This window comes from Xiphophorus maculatus, chromosome 8, assembly GCF_002775205.1.
Source record: "Xiphophorus maculatus strain JP 163 A chromosome 8, X_maculatus-5.0-male, whole genome shotgun sequence".
Taxonomy (NCBI): domain Eukaryota; kingdom Metazoa; phylum Chordata; class Actinopteri; order Cyprinodontiformes; family Poeciliidae; genus Xiphophorus; species Xiphophorus maculatus.
Genome location: NC_036450.1, coordinates 22160968 through 22188787, shown reverse-complemented (window position 1 = coordinate 22188787; position 27820 = coordinate 22160968). Strand labels below are relative to the sequence as shown.

At 38.1% G+C, this 27820-nt stretch overlaps 1 protein-coding gene across 3 annotated transcripts in view; it reads right to left on the bottom strand.

The window, feature by feature from the left end:
- The window catches only part of LOC102221672 (netrin receptor UNC5D-like), a 222100-nt gene that overhangs the window by 47872 nt on the left and 146408 nt on the right, over positions 1-27820 (bottom strand). For all 3 annotated transcript variants that reach the window (XM_023338523.1, XM_023338524.1, XM_023338525.1), the window contains exons 4-8: positions 27593-27696; positions 4835-5015; positions 3850-4017; positions 1105-1269; positions 769-801 (exon numbers count right to left, since the gene is read on the bottom strand). In XM_023338523.1, the coding sequence (XP_023194291.1) occupies positions 769-801; positions 1105-1269; positions 3850-4017; positions 4835-5015; positions 27593-27696 (651 nt within the window). The remainder of the gene's footprint in view (positions 1-768; positions 802-1104; positions 1270-3849; positions 4018-4834; positions 5016-27592; positions 27697-27820) is intronic.

Here is a 27820-nt window from a genome sequence, read left to right as displayed (position 1 = left end):
AACTGGCAAATGTGACAATTTGTTTTTTAATTGCATCCTGAAGTTGTTGAAACTTTGTATATATATTATTTCTTGATTCAGGTTCTGACATCAGAAGTAAACAGAACATAAGCAGAAACAGGAACTTTTTTTAAAACACTCTTCTAGATCTATTTTCTAAAGCTCAATCTGTTTGAACTAATCTTTCTTTGGCTGATTTGCTTTATTAGCTGTATATTCCAGTTAATTGGCCGTTTCTGTGAATAAGTGATTCCAAAATTTCCTCTGAGGACCAATGAAAGCAATCCAATTACCACCAGCAGTAGTCTTAATACTTTTTTTAGTCTAATACAATGTTAACTTCGATCAATGATTTTAGACTCTAAATGAATCACTTAAAAGGATGCGCTTACTCCATACAAGTGTGTGTTTGTGGTGTGGATTTAACTACATTAACACGCTGAGATATTTATTTAAGCCCTTTTAGACTATTGTTGCAGATTAACCTCTGGTCATAAAAAGGCTTAATGCTGGTCAATGGATATTTGCATATTGGAAATCAAACTTCCTGACCAGTTAGTGGTCAGAGGTATGCCTTATTTTTATTTTAAATACCTAAATGTATAGATCATTTTGTAGGTAGAATTTTAACCAATTTCAGACAGTAATCCATTAACAGCAGATCAAAATACTCTAATCTGTCAGATACATTTTTTGTCAGTGAGTGGAGTTGACGTTAGAAGTTTAAAATTTATTTGAAAGTTTGGATGACATGAGGGAAAAACTCACCCTGTGGCTTTGCGTCATGGAGCAACTTCCGATCTGCAGGCAGACAAACAAATTAATTTCAGAGTTTGCAGTACGTTTGGAGCGTCGGTTCATTGTGCACGCGTCCCTGCCTGAACACACTATGCTTAATGTAAGTCAAGTAGATGAATAATGAAGACGGATGAGGGTGTTGGTAATGAGCATGATTATAATGATGATCATGATCCAGCCTGCTCTGCCAAAGATGATAAACATTTAATGTATAATGACACAGTCTTTAAGCATCATGCTTACAGACAGTAATGATCCCCAACTGCCTTTTTTTTTTTTACTTCGTAAGCAGATGACGTTACCCACTCTGTGTGCAAAGGCCGCCCGTGCAGTTTTCTGCTGCCGAAGCCGCGCCGTCGCAGAGCCGTCCTCCATGTTTGGGCTCTGGAGCCGTGCACTCTCTGGCGTGCTGCCTGTCGCAGTCGGAACTACACACAGACCACTCGCTCCACTCCCCCCAGCCTCCATCGACTGAGCGATAAAACACAGGCAGGAAAGAAAAAAATACATATCATTAGCATAAGGAATTCACAGAGAACAGACGAGCAAACACAAATGTAACGCACAGAAGAATAAAGCTGTGTTTTTCCTCTCGTGAGTACAGATTCCACTCCAAGTTGACTCTCTCAAAAGTTGTTTGATTCTTTAAGGGAAACACTTTTAAAGTAACCGCTGCGGTACTTACAACGGCTCCTTCCAACGGCCTGTCAAAATACTTTCGGAGTCTTCTCGACTCGGAGCACAGAGACTCTGTTTGTGCCATATCCAATCAAGTCTCCTTCCCGCCTCCAAATGTTCTATAAGCTCCCTTCCTCCCGCTGATCTCATGAACCCTTTTTATGTCTCCAGACATGAGAAAGAACTCCTCCCAAGAGTGAGAGCGCTGGCTTCCCTGATAGCCAGTTTTATTGAATGTGATAGATGTTTTCTTCAAACCGTACAGTGGTTGAAATCCTACAGTTTGGGATTTATTCAAACACGTCAGCAGAGCAGATGAAGCGTTAGTTGTAGAAGTCGGAAGTTGCTCCGCTGTTCCAGTCGTCTATGTTTTCCAGGTTTCTTTATTTTAATTTGCTTCCGGTTTCAGACACAGGCCAATTAAGTTCAGGCCAAAAGCTGCCCAAAGATTTTTTAAACTACCATCATATTGTGTGAGATAGTACTTCTCTTTGTTTTGCTTTTATTGCACTGAAAAAGGAGAATGGAGTGCCAACTTAAATAAATTGTGTTAATTGGTCATAAGTAATATAAAGAGGTTTGTCAAACTTAACTTATTTACGCATGTTTAACTTTAACAACTAAAATGAACTAGAATAAACTTATTTTGATGACTTGTGATTAAAATAAACATATTTAAATATGCTGGGTTACTTGGTCTCCTTTTTCAGTGTATTGAGGCCACCTTGCCTTTAAGGACATGTTAAAACTGTGAGCTGTTTAACTCACAGCCCAAAACTTAAACTTAGTAAGTAAGTTTAAGACTTTTATGTGTTTAATTGTTTTAGGCATGGAAAAAATAAACACATTTAAAAAGAATATTTACAGTTTTTCTTTGCTTCACAATGCAAAGAAACAAACAGTTTCCTGTTTCTCATAATTCCATCCATCCATTTTCTAACACCCTTTTCCCTAGTGGGGTCAGGAGGGGAAGGTTTGCCAGAGACAGACAGGACACACAACCATGCACACACACACACACACACACACACACACACCTAAGGAGAATTTAGAGAGACCAATTAACCTGACTGTCGTGTTTTTGGACTGTAGGAGGAAGCCGCAGTACCTGGAGAGAACCAGGTACATACATGCACAGGGAGAACATGCAAACCATGCAGAAAGATCCCAGGCCGGGAATCGAACCCAGGACCAGGCAACAGCTCTACCAACTGCACCACTGTGCAGACCTCTCATAATTCCCTTTCTACCAAATGTTTTTTTTTCACACACTGTTGCCATTTTCTGAGAAAAAATATTTTGGGCTTTCATTAGTATAATAATCACCCTCAAAGGTAACAAAAATAAGTGTGTTGAAGTGTACCACTATGTGAAGTGCATTTATGTAATGCAGGTTTGCCTTTTTATATTATATTTTTGGAAAAAAATAAACCTTTTAGTTATAGTTTAATTTAATAAGATCCACCTGCGAGAAGCTTATTTGGTGCAACTCCAGACAGAAGTAACAGTGTGGATTGACCAGGAACATTTAAGCAAAAATATTTTCAACCTTCATGTTAACGTAGCTCAAATTGTCACTATGCATAAGCAGTTTCAATCAACTGTTACCCCTCTCTTTAAAGCTTTAAATGCTGTTTACTGTGTCTATTTATTGTCTTTATTCTTGTCTTTTAAGCTTATCTACCTTCCATTAGCATATATGGCAACGGCATATTAAAACCTAGGAAATTTTGATGACTTTTACCTTTTCTTCGAAAACTTTCAGTTGAGGAACTTATTGCTTCTTGGTTCTGTTTGATCACATAAGTCCCTGGGCAGAAGAGCTGAGCCTAATTCAATCATGTTGGCTGATAAATAACTCCAGGCAAATGTCAACGTTGGAGTCCTAAAAGCAAACTAACACGTTCTTTCTCCTGATGAAAGCCTCCTTGTTTTTGTCAGAACCCAATAGCCTAAATTTGACACTGATATCAGAGAACATTTGATCTTGTGGATCTACCGAGGACGGCAGGGCGTGACTACTGTGGATTATATTTGTTCCAGTGAATCACACAGATGCTTGATCGCATGGGGATCTAGAGAGTTTTAAGATTTAGAGGCTTTTATCTTTCTTTTTTTTGCTGTGTTGCCTGATCCACTTGTGAGGTTGCTCAGCAACAAAGTCGAGGTGTGTAATTTTTGTAGAAGCATAGCAGCCACATAAATGCGAGAATCCAAAGGAGTCCCAGCAGAACGCTGAGCTGCTGGTAAGACAAACAGTCCAATTCAGCCCAACCTGCCCAAAGATTTTAATATTCCTGATCTGTGATTTAATGCAAGTGCAGCTTTTTCCATGCATGCTGCAGCGTACGACAACGCACGCATTGCTCTCACCTGGACACACAGTGTTGCACGTGCTCTTCTGCACTGACATGCCCTCGCAGAAAGCTCCGCCATTCAGAGGCGCTGGGTTGGTGCAGGTCCGCGATCGTTTCTGCACGCCCCGCCCGCAGCGCACGTTACAGGCCGACCAGTCGCTCCACGACGACCAGCCTCCGTTCACTGAGTGCAACCGAGATTCAAACGGGAAAGCAGTCAACGCCACATTTTCTGTTTCATGTACAACATTGGCGACCGCAGCGCCGAGTGAGTCACAGCCTTTCCGACGCAATGCAAGCTGTTTGACTAATCTGCTAAGTTGTTGTCACAGGAAAAAGAAGGAAGCAAACGCTATTGTTCCATTACTAAACATTGGCAATGGTAGGCCTGTCAGAGCCCTTCATTAGCATTATGGAACTTAATAATTGATGGTCTTCAGCAAGCCGCCATAGTGAGAAAGAATCAAGATACGTTTCTGCTGCAGCTTAATGCTCTCGCTGAATAAATAAGAGTACGAGACGGGAGGTCGGTGAAATGGGCAAGGAAACACTAATCAATGCTTCGCTTTAGTCAAAGAAGCGCGATGCAGGCGTGACATTATGATTTCACTCTGCATTGGCCCATTAGAAGCCCGAGAACATTGTTTGCTTGCCTGTAGCTACATAAAGTGCTTTGAAAAAGGTATTTAATGCAGGCACAAATAAGCTGTGAAGTGTCACTGACCTCATGGCAGCTGCTTTTCAATCATGAATAATAAGACTCTTGTAAATATTGTGACTGCCTCCATGCTCGATACGACTGATCAGTGATAATAAGCCGCTCACTAGACTCAAGAGTCCAAAAAGGACCATTTTCTAGCGGTGTCTATTCAGTCTATAGGAGGCAATTTGACACCATAGCATAAGAGATTGACATCTGATTTACCACTGCTTTCATTCCGTGTATTGCAAATCATTTATTATTCTACACTACTGCACTGCGCTTTACTTTCATATCTTACCGTAGACTACAACCATAGCCGTGGCACTACGTCTCTTGGCCACAATGTTGCTGGCAACACAGGTGTAGTTGCCGGAGTCAGAGAGGCGGGCCTCCGAGACGATCAGCTCATGGTCGCTCTTTTTACTGATCACGCCGTCGGCGCCAACGTTCAGAGATTCCTCGTTTTTCAGCCATTCCACCTAGAAAAAAATAAAGAAAAAAGAATCAGATTGCTCTTTTTTTTAGCACTTCAAGTACGAGAGGAGGTGCACTTCCTGTATTAGCAACTTTTCCACGAGCTGATGAAACGCCGCAGTACTGGGGGCTCTCTAATGTGAGACTTTTCAGGAGGATTACGCTGAGATAAGAGCGACACGCCCCTTTTGTTTTATCATATGTTATTATGGAAGACTGTTGTATAAGTGTGTGATTTTGATTAGTATTTTGGAGCACGCTGCTCTTTTTCCTGCTGCTGCACACGGCTCCAAGTCGCACTCACTACAGCACCCCTGATAAGATGTGTAAAAATAAGCGGGAAATTAGATTACGTTTTCACAGCACCAGCATAATCTCACACTCAAATTTTCAACCTTTGATTACGTTTGGAGTTTTTTTTTCTACATTCTTATTAAATTTTTTGATTCCTATCAAGTAAATAATGCAAGTTTTTTATACCTTACTTTTTTTTATTAAAGACTGATGATGATGTTACCATCAAGCACAGGGAAGTTAAAGGCCAGCTAATCTGAAAATGTGGCAATGCAAGACCATAGTAAAAAAATAAATAAATAAATACATTTAAAAATTAGTTTCCTTACTTTTCATAAATCTTTTTTTTGTGCCAATAGACATGCAAAAAAGTGGGTCACAACTCTGAGTTACAAACCAGAACCATTTTTAGCTGTTAAGGATGACATGGTGTTTATCTGTCAACTTTCGGCAGACGTATCAGAGCCTGAACTCACTCAGAGATGCTGTGATTATGCCATCAACTTGATGCAAGTGAGCACAGTGGCTTATGCAAAACAGGCCGGTTTTTACAATTTATATCAATTTACATGATGCTTTAGAAGGTTAATTATGTTAAGATGCTAATTTTGAATGATAGAGCTTGTACTGTACTATGCTCCTTCAAAACATCTCGGGGAAAATGCTTCAGGAGAATGAAATATAAGCAAGAATGCAACGATATCAAAGTCTCAAAAAGACTGTCAGATGATGCTACTGACAGAGAAAGAAAAATAAGTGATATAGGGATGTTTACCACTGCGTTGCATCACTTCTGTAAGCTTTGAGAAGTGAAGAGACCCGCTGCCCGCAGCGTTAAAAGCAAAATCTTTGTCTATTGATGTTTGCTTCGAGATTTGAGCTCCGTGACCTTGGAGGGCCCCCTTTGTCGAGTACTTTGTTTTCAATGTTTTCAGTGGACGACAAGTCAGAACTTTAAAAAGAGACCAGCTGAGCCGAAAACAAAGCTCTGCCGTTGTAACGTATGCAGATTAAGGTTTCTCGGTGAGACAAAGATGCTGCTGTCAGGAAAAGACGGCTGTTTTGATGGAAGCACATGTTGCTCTGGATATCATGCGGCATTAATTGTGCCATCTAGATAAACACTCATCCCATATGCTCAGGATTTTATAGTATGCAAAAGAATTTCAAGTTTTAAAACACCACATTCAAGATACAGTCTTTGAAGTTTTTCCCTTCCTTGGTCAACTTTAAAAGATCAACTTTTTGTGTGTTTTGAATCTTTGCATGGTGTGTTTGCAACTTGAATTTTGTGCATCTGAAGTTCAGCTGTGTTTCTGAGACTTGCAGCGATTTTCACCACAGGATGTCTGCAATGGTTCAATACTTGGGGGATTACAGCCATTCACTGCTAATTTCCTGGTTTTTTTTTTGCTTGCTAAATTGACAAAATCTCAAAAGTTGTTATTGAGTTTACTTTGATAGGCAATATTCCTAAAATTTTGAGCAATTTTCACTTTTTGACAGCAGTGCAACCTTCTCCCTCCTCCTTATTTTTCTCTTTCCGAAGGACTAATTGGAATGTGCTTTCAGCTCCAAATTATCACGACTTGGTTGGTGATTAATGCTCCACCGAGTGTTTTACACAAATTTTCTATAATTTTGTTGTCAACTTTCCAGTTCTTCTTTGGAAAGTGTCACTGGCGTCAGATTTTAAAATGACCCCCCACATAAAAGAATTTTGCGTGTTTTATCCATTTATCTACTAATGTGATGTAGACTGTTTATCAAGCTAGTAATATTTGCCTGGAATATTTACTAGAGTAAAAAGTTGGACTAATTTATTATTGACTTTAACTCATAGCTTACCAAGTATCATACACTTTATACGGTGGGGAAAGTTTAGCCAAAATAAACATCTAACTCCAATTACTTAATTTAGTGTGGTAATTTCACAGTTCACTTCTTATTTCTGAGCAATGTTGTCAAGGACATTCTTCTATTGAGTTGTTTATAATGGCACTTTCAAATGTATCTCTAAACTTTATTGACAGTGTCATGAAAAAGTCAATTTATTCCGCTGGTTTTTATTGCAAGTTTCAGATAATTAAGCAAATTGTTCATTTCATCCAAATATATTCGGAGTAAATTTAACAGTTCTTATAAGTTTCTTTTATTGAGGGAAAAACAGCAATTTAAACCAGGCTGACCCTAAGTGAAAAAGTAATTGCCCCCTAAACCTATTAGCAGGTTGCACTGTCTAACTGCCATTAAGCGTTTGCAATAATTGGAAGTGAGTCTCTTTTTCTATCAGTAGCAGTATTTTTCCATTGGCCAAATATTTGCGCAATTTGACATTAAGAAAACAAATTCACTTATTGGAGACATAGCAATTTAAAAAACACAAAACAAATTTTTTTGATCAAATGTTTTGGAGCCAGGATGAGGTATTTCTTAATTTGGTGGTATCAAAATTGGTTTATTTTGCAAAACTGCAATGGAAACTCTTTTTGTGTCAGAGTCACATGATCAACAACCGGATGTTGCCACTGGCGCAACCATGAAGAAGACAACAACAGGAAGTAGTTGGAAAACCATGGCGCAGAATGTTATTTTAATGATTTGAATGAAACGTTCCAGATTTTCAGGTTTATTTTGTCAATTACCGGACGTTTTCCAGATGTGGTTTGAGTAGTTTTTTTTCCCCCACCCTCTAATAAGTGAAATTGTCAAACTCAGCTCCAAATTACCATGACTTGATGATGATTAATGCTCCACCAAACACTAAAACATAAAAACTGCTTTTTTATATTTACTCTGACTATCCTTGTCAAAGTACACGTGAAGAGCTGAAACATTTCTTTTGTTTAAAAAGTAAAAGAACAATGAAATCTGAAAGGGTGGAAAAAAGACTTTAACGCTGCACTGTGTACGTCAATTTTAACCTCGGTCACAAAAAAGAAAGAAAATACCAGAAATAGTTGACATTGATCAAGACGAGATGGGGCCCATTCTGCAGTAATTGCAAAATAAGTAGTTTGTAAGAAAGGAAGCACATTGCTGACAACAACCCAGAGTGAGTGATGTAGTAGGTAGGTCACATCCACTACCGTTACCAATTCATTGTCCGTGCACCGAGTGAAAGTAATAAGGAATTACAAAATAAAAGACGCTCTGTTGATGCTCCCTTCCTCGCATGACTGGCTCTGTAAATTGCTATTAATGCGCCACTAGCATGAGCTGTTCATTGAGAGGGACGAGCCGGAGCGTGAGGAGTGGGGTTTGATTTATGGCCGTGTGTTTGGGGATTAAAACTCCGCCCCCGCTGGGAGCTCCATGTGTTTGTGCATTGGCGAGGTGGGGGGTGGTGGGGGCGTGTGGGTGGAAGGGGGCGTCCATTTGCCAGAGAAATTTAACAAGAACCACTGAACTTGGAGATTGCTTTGCTTTTTCCCAAAACCCTTGATAAGAAAAAAAAATATAGAAGTCAGAAAATCGATAAATCAAGAGTCACGTTGTCACAACTTTGTGCTTTTTTTTGCCTTTGAAGGCTGAGGAAGTCTTTCATCATGTGGCTTTAATTTAGCTTTTTTTTTTACAGGACTTGGCTTCGGACCTTTCAGCACGCACTAAACATTGGTGGGTTGAATTGGTCCATCAGACAGCCTTATTTCTTAAGCAATGTTTAAGTCCTCCACCCATGTTCACCAAAACTGATCAGCCGATGAACCTATGAATAAAATAAAACAGCAAAACCACGTCTTCCATGTATGCTGGGGAGATTTTGTGTGAAAGAATAACGGAAAACAAAACTCATTGATGAAGTGGGTGGAAATAATTCTTGCCTTGACCAAGTTAGAATCATGCTGAAAAAAGATTCCACCTCAAGCCGCTCTTTAATTTCCATAATCGACACTGGTTCTCGGAAACAAGCAGACATGAAACCAAAACTGCATTTTTCAACATGGCCATATGTTTACTCAGGTAGTGATCAAGCAACAAATGACATTTAAAGGAAGAATCATACATCTAATTGAATGTTATACTCTTTATTGTCAAGCTACATAAAAAAAATCTTTCTACAATGTACCAGGGGAAAAGGTAATCAAATGGGATATTACTATAAACAATTTGCAACTTTATAAGCATAATAGTATGGCTTTTATTTCTTAAAGTTAGCATCCAAAGGCTCCTGTTTAAATTGGAAATGTGTTTCCATTTATAGTAAAAAGCAGCTAAACTAAAAACCATTTCCCCACATTTTATTAATCTTGATGGAGGAGTAAAAGGCGTTGGAGCTTAACCTCCAACCCTTTTGTTCTTGCCGTCAGATAAGATGCATATTCATGGAAAAACGTTGGAATTGAACTAGACAGGAACTGAATTTAACGACTGGGTTGTGCGAATTTAATGCATTTAAACATTTAGCAGATAATACCACCAAAGGAATTTCTTTAAGACTTAAAGATGGCCTCTGACAAAATATGTATGTCTAATTTCTGACAATGAAGCAAAAACAAATAGCTAGGAAACCGTGTCGCAGATCTGTTTTCTACATTTACACCTGATCTGAATTAAATCTATTGTACAAAGACAATAACGTGCGTGCTATTTAAAGTCCGAACTCTAAACATAAATAATGCAACTTGTGATTTGATTAAAGGCATAAATAAACTGAAGAAGTCCAAGGACCTCTGCATGTGAAGACTCCAAACTGAGAGTTACTTTTTACAGAAATGTGGATGTGTTTTAAATTTATTAGAGTTGCAGAGCTGTCCTTCTGGAGCAGGTTTATTAAATATAATGATCCAATGCTGATGTCTGAAACCAGGTTATTTGAAGCTGTTAAACCAGATTTACAAGCTGATGAAAGTTTGTAGACTCCTTATAACTAGAGTACGGGAAGTTACAATGGAGATTTACTGACATTAGGGTCCAGCTGGGATTTGACCCTTAGCAGTAAAGAAACACATTTTATGACAGAAGCATCACTGCATTCAAAGAAACTTAGGGAACAACTTTTTTTCCCCACCTTAATAATCCATGTGTCATTTCACCATACAGGCATTCACTGCCGGTCTCGTATCTGTTCAGCTCACTAAAAGTAATGGATCAGGGCAAACTTTGCCAAGATATCGCTTAAACTAAAGTTCTGGCCTTGCTGTACCAATTCATGCTTGGAGAGTCTGCTCATTATTTAAAATAAAAATCTAAAATTTTAAGGCAACTTTCTCAAATCTGTAGTTTTGTAGGTTTCTCACATATTGTCCTAACTACAATTGTCAGTGTTTTTTTTTTTTTTACTTCTTGGTATTTTCTTTATGACAGACCAACACAAAGTTGTACAAAATGATGCAATGAACTCAAGTTCAGTCAGATCAGATGGAGATACATTTGTTGTATGTTTGACTGTTTCCTGTTGCTTTGTTGCACTAATTTATTGTATTAGGCAACCGTCACACTATCAACAGATTATCCTACATGGGCTGCAGATCTCTGCTGATCCTCCAAAGACACCATGATTCGTGCACTGTAAAAACACAGAATCTCACCAAGTATTTCTGGCTCAGGTTCTAGTTTTTGAAATAAGAGAAAAGTAACCTTTCACCAAGACACAGAAGCTTGTTATAAGTCAATAGTTCTTTAGCATTAATAAAAAAAGGCAGATTATTTTACTTGTAACAATAAAAAATGTCTAGATACAAGTCAAAAAATCTACCAGTGGTCTAAAAAGTTCCTTGTAAGCTAGTTTTGTCTCATTTCAAGTGTAAAAACTTATTATTTACTAAAAACGAGACAAAAGTAATTGATAATATTTTGTGTTTTTGCAGAGTGGCTGCCTAATGCTCTCCATATATGGATGTTTCAGATTAGGCAGATGTCCAAGTCTTGGCATTTTAGCAACATGCTTCAAGCGTGGACTATCGTTTGAATAGTCCAAGCTTTACTTTGTTTAAAAAGTAAAAGAACAACAATGAAATCTGAAAGGGTTGAATGATGCTACTTTAAAGTTTTCCACAACAACACCTGCATTTATGCCCACACATTTACAAACTAGATGATTCTGAACGTACTGAGTGTACTGGACTTATTTAAGGGTACCACAGTGCATGAGGTTGAACATAAATGTATGTCACACAGTCAAACGTTTTCATATCACATTTGAAAACCATGCATCGTTTTCTTTCCACTACCAAGCTATTCTCTGTTTTGCGTCAGTCGGTCACATCAAATTCCAATTGTGAAATTGCTCAAGGGGTATGCATACTTTCGCAAGGCAGCACAAGTCATCTTTATTCAGTGGCGACATTTACAGATTCCCAGAAATGTAATTGTTTTGTTTACACAGTCTGCCTGAAGGATGATGGCAGCGAGGCGACAAGTGCGTTCTTGCCACCCTCGAAGGTAAAATGCATCATTTATGTGTTTTTTTTTTATATCTGCCCCAATCTTGCACCCGGACTTAAAGCGACTGCCTCCTAATCAATCTATCTAGTTGGTATTGATAACCCGTGAGCTGTGTCTGAGAGAAGTAGTGATCACAGCCGCTTCGATCTGCCCTTCACTAAGGATCATTCACTCGCTGTTTTTGCAATACTGCTGACTTGTTTAGGATGATACGTGTCTCGGAAAATTATTGGTGGTGTTCTCATGTTTGGCTGTTTGAAATCTGTGCGGTTGCGTGCACATTTTCGGACGGGTTGGTGTTCCCAAAGGCATCTGGGAAGCTTGCGCCGATGGAACCCGAAGGGATAAAATGTTTTTTTTTAGCACTGGCTTACTCCTAAAAGTCCTATTTTTGAAATGAAGTCAGTGTCAGAGGAAATTATATAATTATTAGGAGGAATACATTTAAAGCTATAATTAGCCCTACTTAGACTGATCATGAAAGTGTTTGATTGCGATTCTCTCTTTTGTAAGAAGCATCTGAGAGCCATGATAAAACGTGGAAGACAACGGCAGCAGAAAGACGTAGTTTAATTAAACCAATAAACATCAATTGTTGTCTTCCTTAATTAAACTGACCAAATAATCTTGAATCTAATTTCTCAGTGATTGCTGAGAGTATCGCAATTCAATTTTCTTAGCTAGATCTACAATTTCTTTTTTAGCTGGAAAGGTTTTTTTTCTGTTTCATGCTTATGCTTTGATCTATCTATCTCATTCTGCTCCTATTCCTTGTTCGCTACAGGATGAGCATAATCCCAGAGCAGGATATGCATGCTGTGTCAAACCTGGAGTCTCCCCTCTGGGTGGCTGGGGGGAGATTGGGGGAGATGAGGGGAAGCGATAGAGATGCACACGCTGATGAGAAGGCAGGGACAGGACAGACTCAAATGAGCCTGATAAGCCCTGCGCCTGGGGAGGAACAGAAACGGATTTGCTTAATTGGCAAATTTGTTCCACTTAGATAGCAGCGGTTGGGTGCTGAACAACACCTCGCCTCGCCCGGCAGACCGGGCCCCGCGGGGCGAATCTGCCAGCCAGGTGTCAAGGTCACGACGTTGGCCATTAAAAACCGTCGTCAAATTAAGATGGAACACGATCATGTCCGTACATCTCAGACTTTCCCTAAAACGTTTTGTCTTCATTAGCAGCCGAACGAGACAGAGTTCACTGTGGGTAGGGACTCCATGAACTACACAGAGGAGGTTTTCTTCCCCCCCCGCCTTTCTTTTCAACAGCTTCGAGCTGTTTTTGAAGATGTTGAAAAGAGAGAACCGGCCCACCTGAAGCACCGTGCAAAGGCATCATCTTAACACACAGGGGAATTTCCGCATCTCCTCGGATCAGATCGAAACACCGATTTTCATCAAGTCGAAGTCAGAATAAATTCCATACTGCGTCATAACAAAAGGATGACCAAAGCGACTGCAGTCAGATAAGATTGATCTCTAAAGCGGTGCAGGTGTTGATCGTGCCACTGCAGAAGCTTCAGTTTTGTGTTTTTGTTCAGAGGTGGACTTGCTTGAGTGCTTTGGATCAATGTACTGCTGCATAATGCAAGTGTTCTTGAGCTGAAGTCCACCACTGATAGTCAGACGTCACCCTTCAGGATTTTCTGCAGGAGAGCAGGATTAATGGTACCACTCCTGGGAAAATTCACCACTTTTCCATGGCTTTCTATTGGTGGTGATGGCTGTCAGTGTGGCTTGCTGGAGACCCAAAGCCTTAAGCCTGGTTCACACAGCAAGATAATTAAGCTGATTTTTGACACAGTCTTCCCCTTTGGACAATCTTAGGGATGCCCATATTAACATGATGCCTGAAAGATAATCTTATGAGATATTCCTCCTATGTATGCTGAATAAAGAGCGACCCAGTAGGATGTCCTGACTACTTCAACCTCAAATTGAGGATATTCAACATGCTGGATTGTCTTGGCAACAATGTGTAGCCAAACAGAAAGCAAAGGGGAATCCTAAACATGGAAGACAAGACAACTGCTATGGCGCAGCAGAAAGCATAAGACATGCTTTTTGTGTTTTGTTTTCCTTCGTTAAAAATTGTAAACTGTATTTACTCTGGACTCACATTTGACCTCAAGAGGTTTTGTGAGATTTAGCACCTGACATCTGAATTGTTGTGGGTGAAATCTGTTCGTTTGCTGTCTTTGTCGTGTGGCTTTACACCAACATCTGGCATTTGTCAGGTCTTAAAAACCAACCGATAATTTAAAAAATGCTACTTGTTCTTATATTTAGTTTAGTTTATTTAGAATAAAAAGCTGCTTTTACCTTTTTTTATTTGTTTAGGCCGGACCTATTGAACTGATTTACTGATCCTATAGTTCAGGAAACATTCAAGGCTGGATATGGATAGTAAAGCTGGACTACAAAAATGGGGGCTTTGAAAATATGTGTTTAAAGAATGACGTATGCTTGTTTGATTACTGTCAATGAAAATATTAAAACCATTACCATATATGCATTAATTTGTACCTAACAGCATTCATCCTCCAAAGAAGTACAGGAGGAGGTTATCGTTTTTAATTCACATATCTGTAGCAAGAGTCTGAAGTAAGTCAGAGAGAAACATTTTAAATATTGTGTCCCTCAGTATTTTGTCTCAATGAAAGCTTTAAAGCAACTTCTACTACAGTATATGGACAATATTCTTTTTTATTATTAGTTTTATTTATTTGACCTTTAATTATACAGATTGTCTCATTGAGATCCAGGATCTCATTTACAAAAAAGCCTCTTAAACTGTATTGTTTATCATTTGAATTACTTTTGTATGTTTTTGTTGTGTCTAATTTTTATCTGAGTCGTATGATTTTATATGCTACTGTCAATTTGCACTAAAACAACTCTTGTACAATTGTACTCATAGGCAATCCAAAATGCTTTGAAGATAAAAAATTTCCCATAGCAGCCTTTCAGAAAATAAAAGATGTTATAATTCAGCTACAGGTACCATATTTTCATGTATATTAATCAGGATATGAATAGTGGGACAGTAAAATAGTCTAAATAATAGAGGAGTTCTAATGACCTACATGTGTAATTATTTAAATGGGAGGTGAAAGCAACATGAAGGCAATTAAAAAGCAATTTGCTGACTTTTCTACAATCTGATTCAATTAAGCACACACCCTCTTCCTTTCCCCTCCCTCATGTCTGCACTCTGCTCTACCTCAGTCATCTATGACTTTTTCCTCAACCCACCAAAGACTGTCACGTCATCACATTAAACAAATGAGGCCTCCAAATTTGACAGCAACATATTCCATAATCCAAGGTGCATTTTTTGTGCCTGTGGTTTATCTTTACATTGTATATCAGAGTGTTTTGTTTGTCGCCTCATAATTACATTTTAAGCACTTCAGATGACTTGGGATGGGAGGCGTGATGATTAATGAGGCTTGGTTTAGAATACTAGGATGTTTAATGCGGGACTAATGATTGTAAAACACTTTCGCTGAAGTTACCAGAGGAATATTTCTCCCACAACTACTCAAATTTTAGTCTAAGCAGACATCCACTCAACTTTTGGAAGATAGCGCACTAACACAGCAGATGGTAATTTTTGGCTTTTCTTGTAAAAGCAATATTTCTGACCACATATTTATTTTAAATCATATTTACACTCAGGTTTGCCATGCATGTGTTTAGTATTTCTTGTAGAGTGTCACAGTAACCACATAATAAAGCAGAAAGAGAGATTAGCTTAAAATGCTAGTGTCACATAAAAATGACATTAGCTTTAAAAATGTGTGATATGTGTGTCACTACAGTAAACTATACGAGCAATTCATGTGGTTAGTTGGTAAGGTCTAGTCTAACCCGTGAAGAAATGGAAACTACTAAATTGGAAGAGTTTTGTTTGAGGCTTCAGCATCTGCTGAGTGCCATTTTTAAATGATCTATTTAAACTTGAAATGTATCACAAACAGATTTAGCACGTGAAACGGAGACCTTAACAAAGCATGTGCTAGCTGCAAAGTATAAAACATACCCTTTAGCTAGTTGGTAAAGTTAGCTTGTGTCTTTTAGCTACTTTGTTACATTGTTTCTTTACATTTGTGAAAAATTAATATACTAAGTATGTTAAATTTTAACATACTTGAGGATACTTTAAGTCAGATTAATCATGAGTATACTTCAAATTCACTTAGGATTAGTTAACTTAAATTTGGACATTTTGGAACAACTAATTTTGTGCTTAGTTATAACATGAAGCTGAATGATTGTTACAGTAATAATCATAAAAGTCACAATAAAATTGATAAATTAATTATTTCTGAAATCAACGTAAGTTTGTTTATAATTTTACTGCACTGTTTATAATTAAACGAAGATAATTAGCATTTGGAAGAAAACTTACCACCAGCTAGCAACACGTTAGCAGCCTTCGTCCTTTTGGGCTCTTTTCGTGACCCACATTTAATTTCCATCGGTTCTTGTCCTGTTGTGTTGTTGTTTAACTCGGACTATGACGTCAACAGCTTGAATTTACCAAAACTACTAACTATTATCAAGGCCCTCTCTACTTTTAAGGCAATATTATGCGAGTAAAAATGGCGAATTTCAACAGCGTCTGTTATCTTCTCTGGCTTCTTCTTCTTCTTTTCCTTTTTTATGGCGGTTGGCAAACAACTTTTAGATGTGCATTACCGCCATCTACTGGAATGGAGTGTGGATCGGGACGCTAACTATATACACCCCCCTCAAAACTCTTCTCTGGCTTCTTGGCTTTTCTTCTTTTTATGGCGCTTTAAAAAAAAAAAAAAACTAAAAGTGTGCAATACCGCCACCATCTGGTCTGGAGTGTGAACTGGAGCTAATGCGGTTTACTTATAGATCTTACATCACACACCTGAACATGGACTGGGTAAAAACAGCTTCCGAATACGGGCTTGTAATCAACTGGGAATTTTGGATTATCTTTTATGTTAATGCACTGTGACATCTGGCACACATATCACAATTTGTGCCATTTCCTTTATACATATTTATATTGATTGTCGTTTTCTTATCTTCTTGCTTTATTTTATGCTCCCCGTGGTAAATTTTTGTTATCTTCCTGAATTTTGTTCACAGTACATTTGTATAGTTGTTTTCTATATTAAATAAAGTTTTAAAAAAAAAAACAGCTTCCGTGTTTTAGTTAAAAAACTGAAAACAGATCCTATTCGGAGAGATGTCAAACTGAAGATACCTGCTACATTTATTGTTAAGGACAAGCATTGTTTTTGTTGTAGCACTTCTGTCACTAAAGTGTCAATGTTTGATATTTTGGCATGAACACATTAGTTACTTTGTTAAACAACATTACATCAAGTTCCACTATAAGAATTTTTTTTTTATTCTTTGCCATTTTAACAAAAATAGCAAAAGATTATTAAGGCACCTAAAAACGCATACTGTATAAGCCTAAAGTATACACTGAGATATAATTTAAAACATACAGAAATTAATAATTTAAAGTAAGCGTTAAGTGAATTTTAAAAATGTTTATTTTGAGCATATATTTTGAAATATACACAAAATATCTTTGACAGATATTTTAAATATCTTTTAAATATACACTTGAACAAGTGTATATTTACTCCTGGGCAAATACATATTTTGTTCACTTAAAGTATACTTTTATTTAATATAGTTTTTAACAGTGTATTTTGGTAGAATTACATTTAAGTGTGCTTAAAGTTATAATGTCAAAATTGGTGCAACCATACTTTTAGTATACTTCGTATATATATATATATTTATAGGTACTTAATACTTAGTATACTTCAAATGTATTTACACAAATGTAAGTATATTTGAAATATGCTAAAGTATATTTATTTTCACTATGGTATGCCATAAGCAGAACTGATAGTTCTGAATATTCAAAGTTTATGATCACTGTTTTAATTTGTAGATTAAATGCGGCACTGGAAGACTTAAAGGCACAGCTTTTTAGTCAAACATTAGAAAAGTATTTGTTCAATCTGAATCAGTAGTAGATAAGTTTCACATTGAACACGAAGAAGCTCAGAGCTCATTCTGCTTACACAAAAAAAAATGTATTTTAAAATTCCCCACACAAACAAGTTGAAGCTTATCCCATTTTATTCCGTTTTTAGACATTTTCAGAAGATATCTTAAACGTTGGCAGATTATGTAACGTGGTGATTAACATATTTACTAGATCATCATGAATCATTCACATTTTGCCCCCTGCCTGCTTTTTTCCCCATCTGTTTGCTTCTCTCTTACTCCTAGAGAACCAGAAGTACTTTAAATAAAATCTTCAGAAGGTTATATTCTAATCGACGTGCCCTCATTCACAAATTGCAGCGTTTCTATGCCTGGACTGCTTAAAAGACTGAAACTGTTACATAAAGAATTTGTGTAAGTGAACTGGAGTCATCTTTGCAGTTATTCTGACAGTGTTTTATGTGGAATGATTAGCCAGAGAGCAGACAGCTTTAAAACTATTTTGTCATCCGTCATTCTCTCTGCTGTCCCTGCAAGCCAAAACAAGGATGCACTCCGTCGTTAGAGGACAACTCAAAAGAACTTTTAAAGTTTAACTCAGGAAGGTTTGTATTTCTTTGAACTACATTTAAGACAAACTTGGAGAGCCACACACGTTATCAATAAAATATTAGAAAAATACAAGCATAGAGAGGTGATGTGTGTGCGCAACAGCCTGACAGCACAAAATAAACTGGGTCTGCCCTTGTGAGAAGACACTAGTAATGCTCTTCTGTAAGAGGCAGCTCAGATTTATCCAGAATGTCTCAGTGCACACTGTTTATTTTGTAAAAACGAGCATTGTTTAGTGTTTCTTTTGCGTTCAAGCAGAAGAAGTACACTCAACATCCACAATGAAAGCATGGTGGTGGGAGCATCATGATGCGGTGATGCTTTTTTCCCCCACCAACCATAATAAATCTGATCAGAGGGCAGGCGAATAGAGCTAAAAACAGAAAATTCAAGCAGAAAACCTTTCAGAGGTCGCCCTACAACAACTCCACAGGCAAAGAAATGCAATGGAATATTTAGATCAAATCCTATTCATGTATTTTTAAATGGCCTAGTCAAATATCCAACCTAATTGGTGTTTGTGGTGTAACTTAAAATTTGCAGATGTTTTTAATTCGCTCAGTGTGAGCTTGAGCTAATTAGGATTTGGAGATTTGCAAAGCTTGAGGAGACATACCCCAAAACACTTGGAGCTGTAATTGCTGTATTTGCAGGAAAACAGTTCTGGCTCTGCCTTTGGTTATCCTACCAATGGGATGTGCTCAAAGATCTTCCAAAGGTAGGCAGCCTTAGAGGAAGCCGGATCAGATGACTCAAAGGGTGCCTCCTTTTGGATGTTTGCTGGGTTGGAGCTTGACTGGTAAATTGAGAGCTTTCCTTTTTGATTCGACCCCTTCTTCACTACCCACTGCAGACAAAAACACCAATCCATCCATCCATCTCATGATCCATCCAAAACAAGACACCAAAATATGTGAATTTTTCAGGCAAACCCCCATCTGAGACAGTCGTGAAGTCCAACACACACCTTATGCTGTGAATGGCCAACCTTATGTTGAGAATGTAGAGAAAACGTCTCTGGCTCCATTTAACCCTTCCAGATCAAACAGATCGGCGAGGTCCCAGCCAAATTTGCAGCACTGTAATCCCACCACACTTTGCACTATCTAAAAAATTCCAACGGTTTCTGAAAGGGGAGACGATATTGGCTTTCCAGCCAATATCGGGTTTATACGGTAATTTCATTGCCGCCATAGCAGGGAGTGAAATTAATCTGGATGGCATTCTTTAATAGATAGTAAATTACAAAAATAACTCGCTAGATGTTGAAAGTTCCAGTTGTTATGGATAAATGGGCAAATGTATTTATTCACAGGCCATTTAAAGAACTGCGTACAATCAAAATAAGCAAAAAATATCCAGGTGGGGATTTGAAACTTAGGTCATAAAAGGTTAAACAATGAACAGATGTTCATTGAGTTCTTGAGAACTTCCCTATACTTTTGAAAAGGTCCGTGGGGGAAACGGTTGTAAGCTTTCTCTACATCCATGGAAACCAGAAAACAAGATGGATGGATGAATGGATGGATGGCATTCTGTCTCTGTGGTTGTTTAGCACACAGGTTACAACGTGAACTGACAGGAGAAGGAACAGTTTAACTTAAGGGCGGTGGAGACAGTCCTCCAGATTATCTTGCAGTTTATTCTACCATGCAAGAAGAGACAGATCATCATGGTAGCGTCCTGGTGTGTGTCTAACGCAATGAGAAACACAGCCCAGTTTTACACACACTGAAGTCACACCCCACGTTCCACAATAGATGCTGTTCCCCTCAAACTACAGTGCAGTAAAACAGATCCGAGCTGATTTTATTACAGCCGTGCCCCAGCTACGACCCCATCTAATCCACTACCTTTATCTGTCCCACTACCTTCAAGCCGTCCTTTCATCTTCAATATTCTTCGCTGTAAGATCTGTAAACAATGTCCAGGTGTATCCCCAAACAAGCCACACATTTTCCACAGGAATAAGTTTTCACACAGATAAGCAGATTTAACAAATGTTACAAAAAATTTAAAAGTGCAAGAGGTACTCGTACTTTTGCAAGACCCCCTAAGTAAGCCTTTGGGTGTACGTGAATGAAAGCAGCCTAACACCAGCAGTGTGAGAAGCAAACAATAATGAAAATCTTTATAAGAGCAAGGGGTCCGTATATCTCAGTGCCAGTTAAAGTTTAACATGATGGCGGGGGGAGAAAAAAAATAATCACACTGAAAACTGCTCTGTCTATAAAAAGAGGATCTAGTTTAAACTCTTGTCACTATTAAAGTGAAGAAGACTTAAGCTGTTTTGCTATGATCGATTCTCTGTGGTCTGACTTACAGTAGTGTGCAGATTATTGCTTCTAACACTGCTGGGAGCGATAATGTGGCGTTCTCTGGTGTTCATTAACATCCCGCGCAGCAGCCCAGCAAACCCCCGCATGGTTTGGTTACAGCCAGACACAGATAAACTTTTTCCCCCCCCTTTCTCTGCTCACGTTGCCTATGACAACTTGAAAAGAGAGGAGACGTAAGGGGATTTCGAGCCGCAAAGTCGGCCGGCGAGCGCATTAAAACAGCACCGAGCACAAAGTCGGAACTTATTCCATTTGCGTCTTGTCAACTGACTGAAAAAATTAAGCGTCGGGACTCCTTCGACGTTGCGGAATATGAAAGCTCGCTGAAGATGTGTTGCAAGCTGGAGGGGGCCGTGAAAGCCTTAAGTGAATGTCATGACCAAAATAAACACGCCTCTGAACACAAACAGCGTTTAATACAGTAGATCACGCTGCATCGTGACCTCAATTCCTTAAAATCTAAGCTTTGGCGTCTTACTGAGGGAAGATTCCACTGCGCTGTCCACGGAAACAGCTTTAACCTCCTGACAATGGCTGATGTCACCAAAACAGAAAAGTCCATTTCTGCTTCTGGGCACCAGTAATTTCCATCTAGGTGTGACTAATGGAGGCTGCTGGATTTGTCACTGCATTATTTACTAACACCATTCTCTTTGTTATCCACAGTCGCATTAATGAATGCATGAGGAAGTGCCTATTTGATGACCACAATGCACGGGGGAAAGTCGTGGTACACCAATGCTCCATTTGTGAGCGCTGAATGATTCATCAGACACAAACACACACACACCCACCCGTGCAGGGAGAATGGACACACACTTTTACATATTTATGGAGCCTGTTGATATCTGAGAACTCTTTACAGACCTCTTTTGCCTTTTTTTCTCTTTCAACTTTTAGTAAAACCGCAATACAGACCTAATAATGCGAGGAAAATAGAAAAGTTCAGAATATTTAATGAATAAGCATGTTGATTTTCAGCTCTGTTCATACATTATTGGGCCATAAGTTATTGTGATTAAAGGTCAGTGCTGTCTCTTGAGAACTTTGTAGCTATTTTACATTTCTGGGAGAAATGCTTGTTTATTTATACATGGTTTCATTGGAAAGGTTTCTGTGGACTAGTTAAGCACCTGCAAATGTTGATTTTAATGTTTTTTGCATTTTTCAAAAATCACAGAGTGAATTATTACTGTGGTTTGTTTTCTATTATGCAATGATGTGAAAAGGTACTGTGCTACTAGTACTAAAGGTGAAGTTATTTGGTAGTGACTAGCTTACGGTGATAAATGGACATTATTTATTACTGAAAATGTTACGCAATTATGCAATTTTCTTACCCGTAAAATTAATAAGGTTTCCAGAAATGTGATACATTATTATCTGTTTAAAATTATATTTCTTTTTTTTTGCAGTTTTTTTGTTTAAATGAAGTCACTGTTTACCTTGCGAGGATCTGAAGAAACCTCATCCTCTTACACAGTTGATGTATCTTTTAGGGCTGTAATGATTCCTTGAATGATTCAAGTACCTCGATTATTAAAATTCCTTGAGGAAAATTTATCTGCCTCGAAGCTTTGTTAAATTATGTTTTATTATTTAGTGCATCGTGTTCCGGCCGGATCATTATTTGTGTTGGGCAGTGCTCTCGTTTCCGCCTATGAGTTGTTGCGAAGTGCTAGGAGGATAACGTGGAATTTTCCGTGTTTTCTTCGGTTTTTGTGTCACCAATAAGTATTCTTATATAGCCCGGCATGATGGTTGGAGAATAACAGCCTTTCTCCTCCCAGAACCGCTTGGCCACCATTCAAAGCGTACAGTGTGGAGAGCGCTGCTGGAATATATGAGCGACAGACAGACATCTGATTACTCGATTAATTGTAAGAATAATCGATAGAGTACTCGATTACTAAAATATTCTTTTACAACACCCATAATATCTTTATCTATCTGACATATCTTTGACATGTCAAACTACTAGCCATCCTCTTCTCATTGGTTGTGTTTTCCAGGTAGTGTTTTCTCCTAAAAATGTACATTCTCATAAAAAAACAGAGAAAAAAATACACCAGGAGTCCATTTTTGCAGATGTTCAGACACAGATTGTTAGCTGCAGCTGGATGTTTTGCCAGCAGCAGCCCCCTGCCTGCACGCCACCCAATTAGTGCCTGAATGTACGCTTAATAAAGCCAGCGGTGGTACAAGAATCAAAAGTCAGTAGTGTGAGTGTCAAATAACTAAACAGGGAAACAAAGTAAGAAATCCAATTATAAACTGGCTAACTAAACAAGGGCAGACTTTGAATTTTTTTGTGATTTTATACAAATGTCACATAGTATTTTCCTGCCCGTTGGGTTAAACACCGTCTGAAAGCTTGTGGATATCTGTCCATCATTGTCATGGCTATAATCTCTAATGCATGTACTGCTGCCAAGTTCACTTCCATCTTTCTGAGACAACTTTCTGTCATTCTATTTAATGCTTTGTGGATTTGATTTACATAAATAATAGGAAATAGTAAGGTGGCAAGTTTGGTACTGCACGTAACATAGGTTTTTAATGTACCAATGTGATCCTCAGCGTGTTCTTTGTGCACTAACTGAACCGCTTTGAGTTAAATACATGCAAGAAAAATGCTGGTCTCTGAAGACAGCCTTGGGCTTCACTCTCTGCTAATTAAAATATAATTGGTTAACTCTTCTGCTAATTTCTGAGCGAAAACACGCACGGCTTTGGTCCTCTTTCTCGGCATGTCCTTCTCCGCCTTCAAAGAGCAGCTGCAAAAGTAGGGTTGAATATCTTGTATTCTAACGGATTTCGTTTTAATAAAGCAAATATTAAAGACGAAGCATTAAAACCTACGATCTTGAGAAAACATAAGATGACATTACGCATGCAGGCCTACAGAGATTTTTAAGGATAAAAACTCTTTTGAGACTTTTCCAGTAAAAAATGTTAATCAGTGAAATGAAATGAAGTTCAGAAAAAAACCCCACATGGTTGAATTGATTGTGTTATAACTGTCTTTGTTTTTGTCACAATATCAAACCTACCACAACACATGGCCATAAACATAAACTGACAAGATTGGTTACTCTGGAGAGATTCAAAGGAATGGAAGATTTCTCTTTTAAAGTAGAACATCTTTTGTTAAAAGAAAGCCATTTTTACAGGTTGTTACAATCTATGTAGGAGACATACTTGCATATTTATGTAAAACGGGCATATCATGTATTTGTCTTTAGGAATAAATTTTTCCATAATATGCTAATTTTAGGACAGTTAATAAAAATAAAAGATTGAGGAAAAAATGACTTGCATTCTGCTTTTTTTATGATTTCACACATAACAGAAAACACATTGAGTTTTGATTCTCACTTGCGTTTGTATGTAGATCATTTGACAGTGTTAAGATGTTTAGTTCATTCCTTTCCGTGAAGTAGTTTAATTCTTTCTCCTGTCTTTTCTGTGCATTTAGTTTTAGTTTTTTGTTACCAGACCATAGCATTTTCCATTCAGATTGTCCATTTTCCACCATTCCCTCAGTTCCCAGTTTAGATTATGATCTACATTCTTTCAATGCCATATTCGCATTTCCACTGTATTTAAGTTCATTGATATCCATCTGTCACTGCTAGATTTTACAGTGGCTGTCGCTCTGGTTTGCTTGTGTATTCCTCCTATTCCTCATGTTCCATCATCTGTATTCTGAGATTTTATCTGCATTTTGATTTGAAAACCCTAATGACGACCACTGAGGACGTTTTAAAAATAATAATTATTTTGTTTTCTTTCAGTGTAGGTCACTCTTATAATTTCCTAACCCCTTGTAAAATTATTTGTTACAGTTCTTGACTCTCACATTCTTGTAAATGTAATAAATCTAAGCTCAAAATCACAGGTCTAACCGTAATGGAAACCTAATAAAAGTTTTATTGTAAAACTGCATTTTCATAGGTGAGAATAAAGGTCCAAATATTTACATTTTTCTTTCAACACTAAGCTTAAACTAAGAACATTTTATTTAATCAAACAGATATTTGTTGCCTTTTTTGGTTAAATACAGAAAAACTGAAAAACAAGCTGGATCTGAATTAGAAAAACAGTGACATAGATCAAGAAATGCTTTGATTTGAAGGCCATAATAATTCCTTTGATCACAAATTTTCTTTATAGATCAACCACCCCAAATTTTTCTTTGAACCTTTCTTCTTCTTCATTTTCGTCAGCCTCAGCACACCAAAGGTGGCTGTTGCCTTTTCTCATCTCCTATGATTGCTTTTCAATGAACTTTGGTAATAAAGTCATTGCCGACTGATGAGCTAAAGTTCTGGTATCAGTGTGTCAGCAGCAGAATACAAGAGGCGTCAGATTTAAACAAGTGAGAACCGAAATCCTCGGCAAGTGTGACGTAAACCTCATTTGCACGCTAAAGATCCTAAACATGAACAACAGCTCACCCTAATTTACAAAAGCCTTAACTTTTCAACATTCATAACCTTGTGATTAGTGTATTTAAAAGCTCGCTGTTTAGGGTGTTGTGTTTTTAAAATTGGAGGGTGGGATCGGCGCTTTGTTTTTGTATAGATCACAGGCTGTGTCTGTTCGTAAACGGAAAGCTTCAGATGGCTGGGCACACAGGCTTTGATATTGACATATTTCCCTGCTGAGCCTCTGCATGAAGGAACACACAGCGAGCGGCAGCAGCAGAACACACACCACTCAACGAGACTGTCCACGAAAGCCTCATTTTGTATTCATAGTAAAAATTAAAAAGACCGTGACAGCTGATTTTTTTTTTGTTTTGTTCTCAGGCAATTATGCACCCCTTTAAGACTGAAAATTGCAAAAGGAAAAATATGCCTCTTCACATTTTTATTCATACATTTTGTCACTTTAAAAACCACAACCTCCAATGTACTATTTTGGAAAGTAATGTGACAAAGCAACACAGTGGTGAATAGCTGTAAGGTGGAAGGAAAGTGACCAACTGTTTTTTTGATGTTTTTTTTGTATTTCACAAGTAAAACATGAGAAGAATTGTAGTTTTCAGTATTCAGATTCCTCTACATAAAATCTAGTCAAACTAATCGCCTTCAGTAGCTGGATGTCAGCCGTACACAATTTAATCTCAGCTGTTCACAAACCTACATGAGAGAAACACCACGGTGAAGACCAATAAACGCTGCAGACAGGTCAGGGAGAAGGTCACAATGAAGTTCAAAGCAGGGTTGGGTTATAAATAAATATCTCAGAATGTGAACGCCTCATGGACCACTGTTTTATCCATCATCCAAAAATAGAAACGAGTGTGGGACAAATGCAAAACTACCAAGACACGGTGTCCAATTAAGCTGATAGCCTGGACAAGGAGAGCATCAGTCAGATAACCAGTCGAGAAGATCAAGGTCACTTGGAGATCCGCGGCTCAGTGAGGGGGATCGGCTCACGTGACGACTATATGTTGTGAACTCCATTAAGCTGACCTTTCATAGAGGAGTGGCGGGAAGGAAGAGATTGTTGAGAGAAAGTTACATTCTCAGCATGACATACAGCACGTAGGAGATACAGCAAACATGTGGAGGAAGGTCAGAGAGCGTCAGAACATTTTGGTCAATAGTTTAAAAAGTGTCAGCAAGTCCACAATCCAATGATTTAACTCTAAACACGTTCATGTGTTAAAATCACCCAATGCACTGCAAAAACACTTCATCTTACCAATTATTTTTGGTTTAGTTTCTAGTGCAAATATCTTTGTACGCTTGAAATAAGACAAAACTGACTTACAAGTAGCTTAAGTTAATAAATCATTAATATTGATAACAAATGACTTGTTATTTTACTTTAAACAAATTATTTTTCTTATATTCTAAGTGAAACAAAATCTGCCAGTGCAGCTAGTACTTTTCCATCAACATTAAGGAGTTATTTACTTAAAAGAAGTGCCTATGTCTTGCTGAAAAGTTACTTGTGAGTTAGTTTTATCTTAATTGTAACACTTTATTTGAAAGAGGGTTCCTTAATACTGACATGACACTGTCATAAACATGGCATTACACCTGTCACGACAATGAAGGCGCTTGAATGAATGTTTAAAACTGTTGTCATGAAGTGCCATTCAACACTTTTAATGCAAAGTTGACAATTTTAATGGACTTTTAATACAACTTTGCATTAAAAGTGCCATTATTTACCGAATGACACTTCATGATAACAGTCATAAAGATTCCTGAAATCTTCATGACAGGTTTTATGTTTATGAGACTGTCATGTCAGTCTTAGGGACACTCTTTCAAATAAAGTTTTACCGTGTTGATTCAAATGTACGAAGATGTTTGCACTAGAAACTAGACAAAAGTACAAGTTTGTGTTCTTGCAGTGTGGACGTTCAAACACAATCTAAGAATGCTAGCCTTTTCAATTTTAGCGAATTTCTGCCACTTTGCAAATAAGAATAGGAAAACATATAAGTCTTTAGATTTGCAAAGCTGGTAGAGATTTATTACAAAACATTTGCAACTGTAAGTGCAAAGGTTTGAAGACAGAGGGACCACCCTTTTCAGATTTCCAAAACCCTGAACCAATTTTCTCCCTCTTTACAATTATGAACCACCTTGTTTCTGTCTATCACATGAAATTCCACAGTGGATGAATACTTTTGCAACGTATACAGACATATAAATCACCCCCAACAATCTAACTAATGCCAGACAGGCACACAGAACTCTAAAACTATCTGAATCTTCGGCGTACAACTAAAGACCCCTCTGAACTGAAACGTAAAGTGCAGATGGGTCTCTGACATGTTGAAGCTGCAGAGCGAAAGCAGATTCTCTCGTGACAACTACGAGTAAACCAGACAGATGACAGCTGCTCTCAAGGCAACACAGGGTAAAATGTTTCTTTGAAGAGCAAGCAGCCCCTCACCTCAGCCACCGGCACTCCCTCTGGGGGACGACAGTGCAGAACAATCATGCCGTTCAGAGGCACCTCGGTGCCCTGGGGGTCCTGCTCAAAGTTCTTCCTCAGGTCTAGAAAAGACAATGAAAATTCAACATTTAAAAAACCCAAAAAACATTAGCAAGCAACAGAAAATGGCAAGGTTGTACATTTTTGACCTTAAAAAATATTGATTAACGAATGTTTGAAATTGGA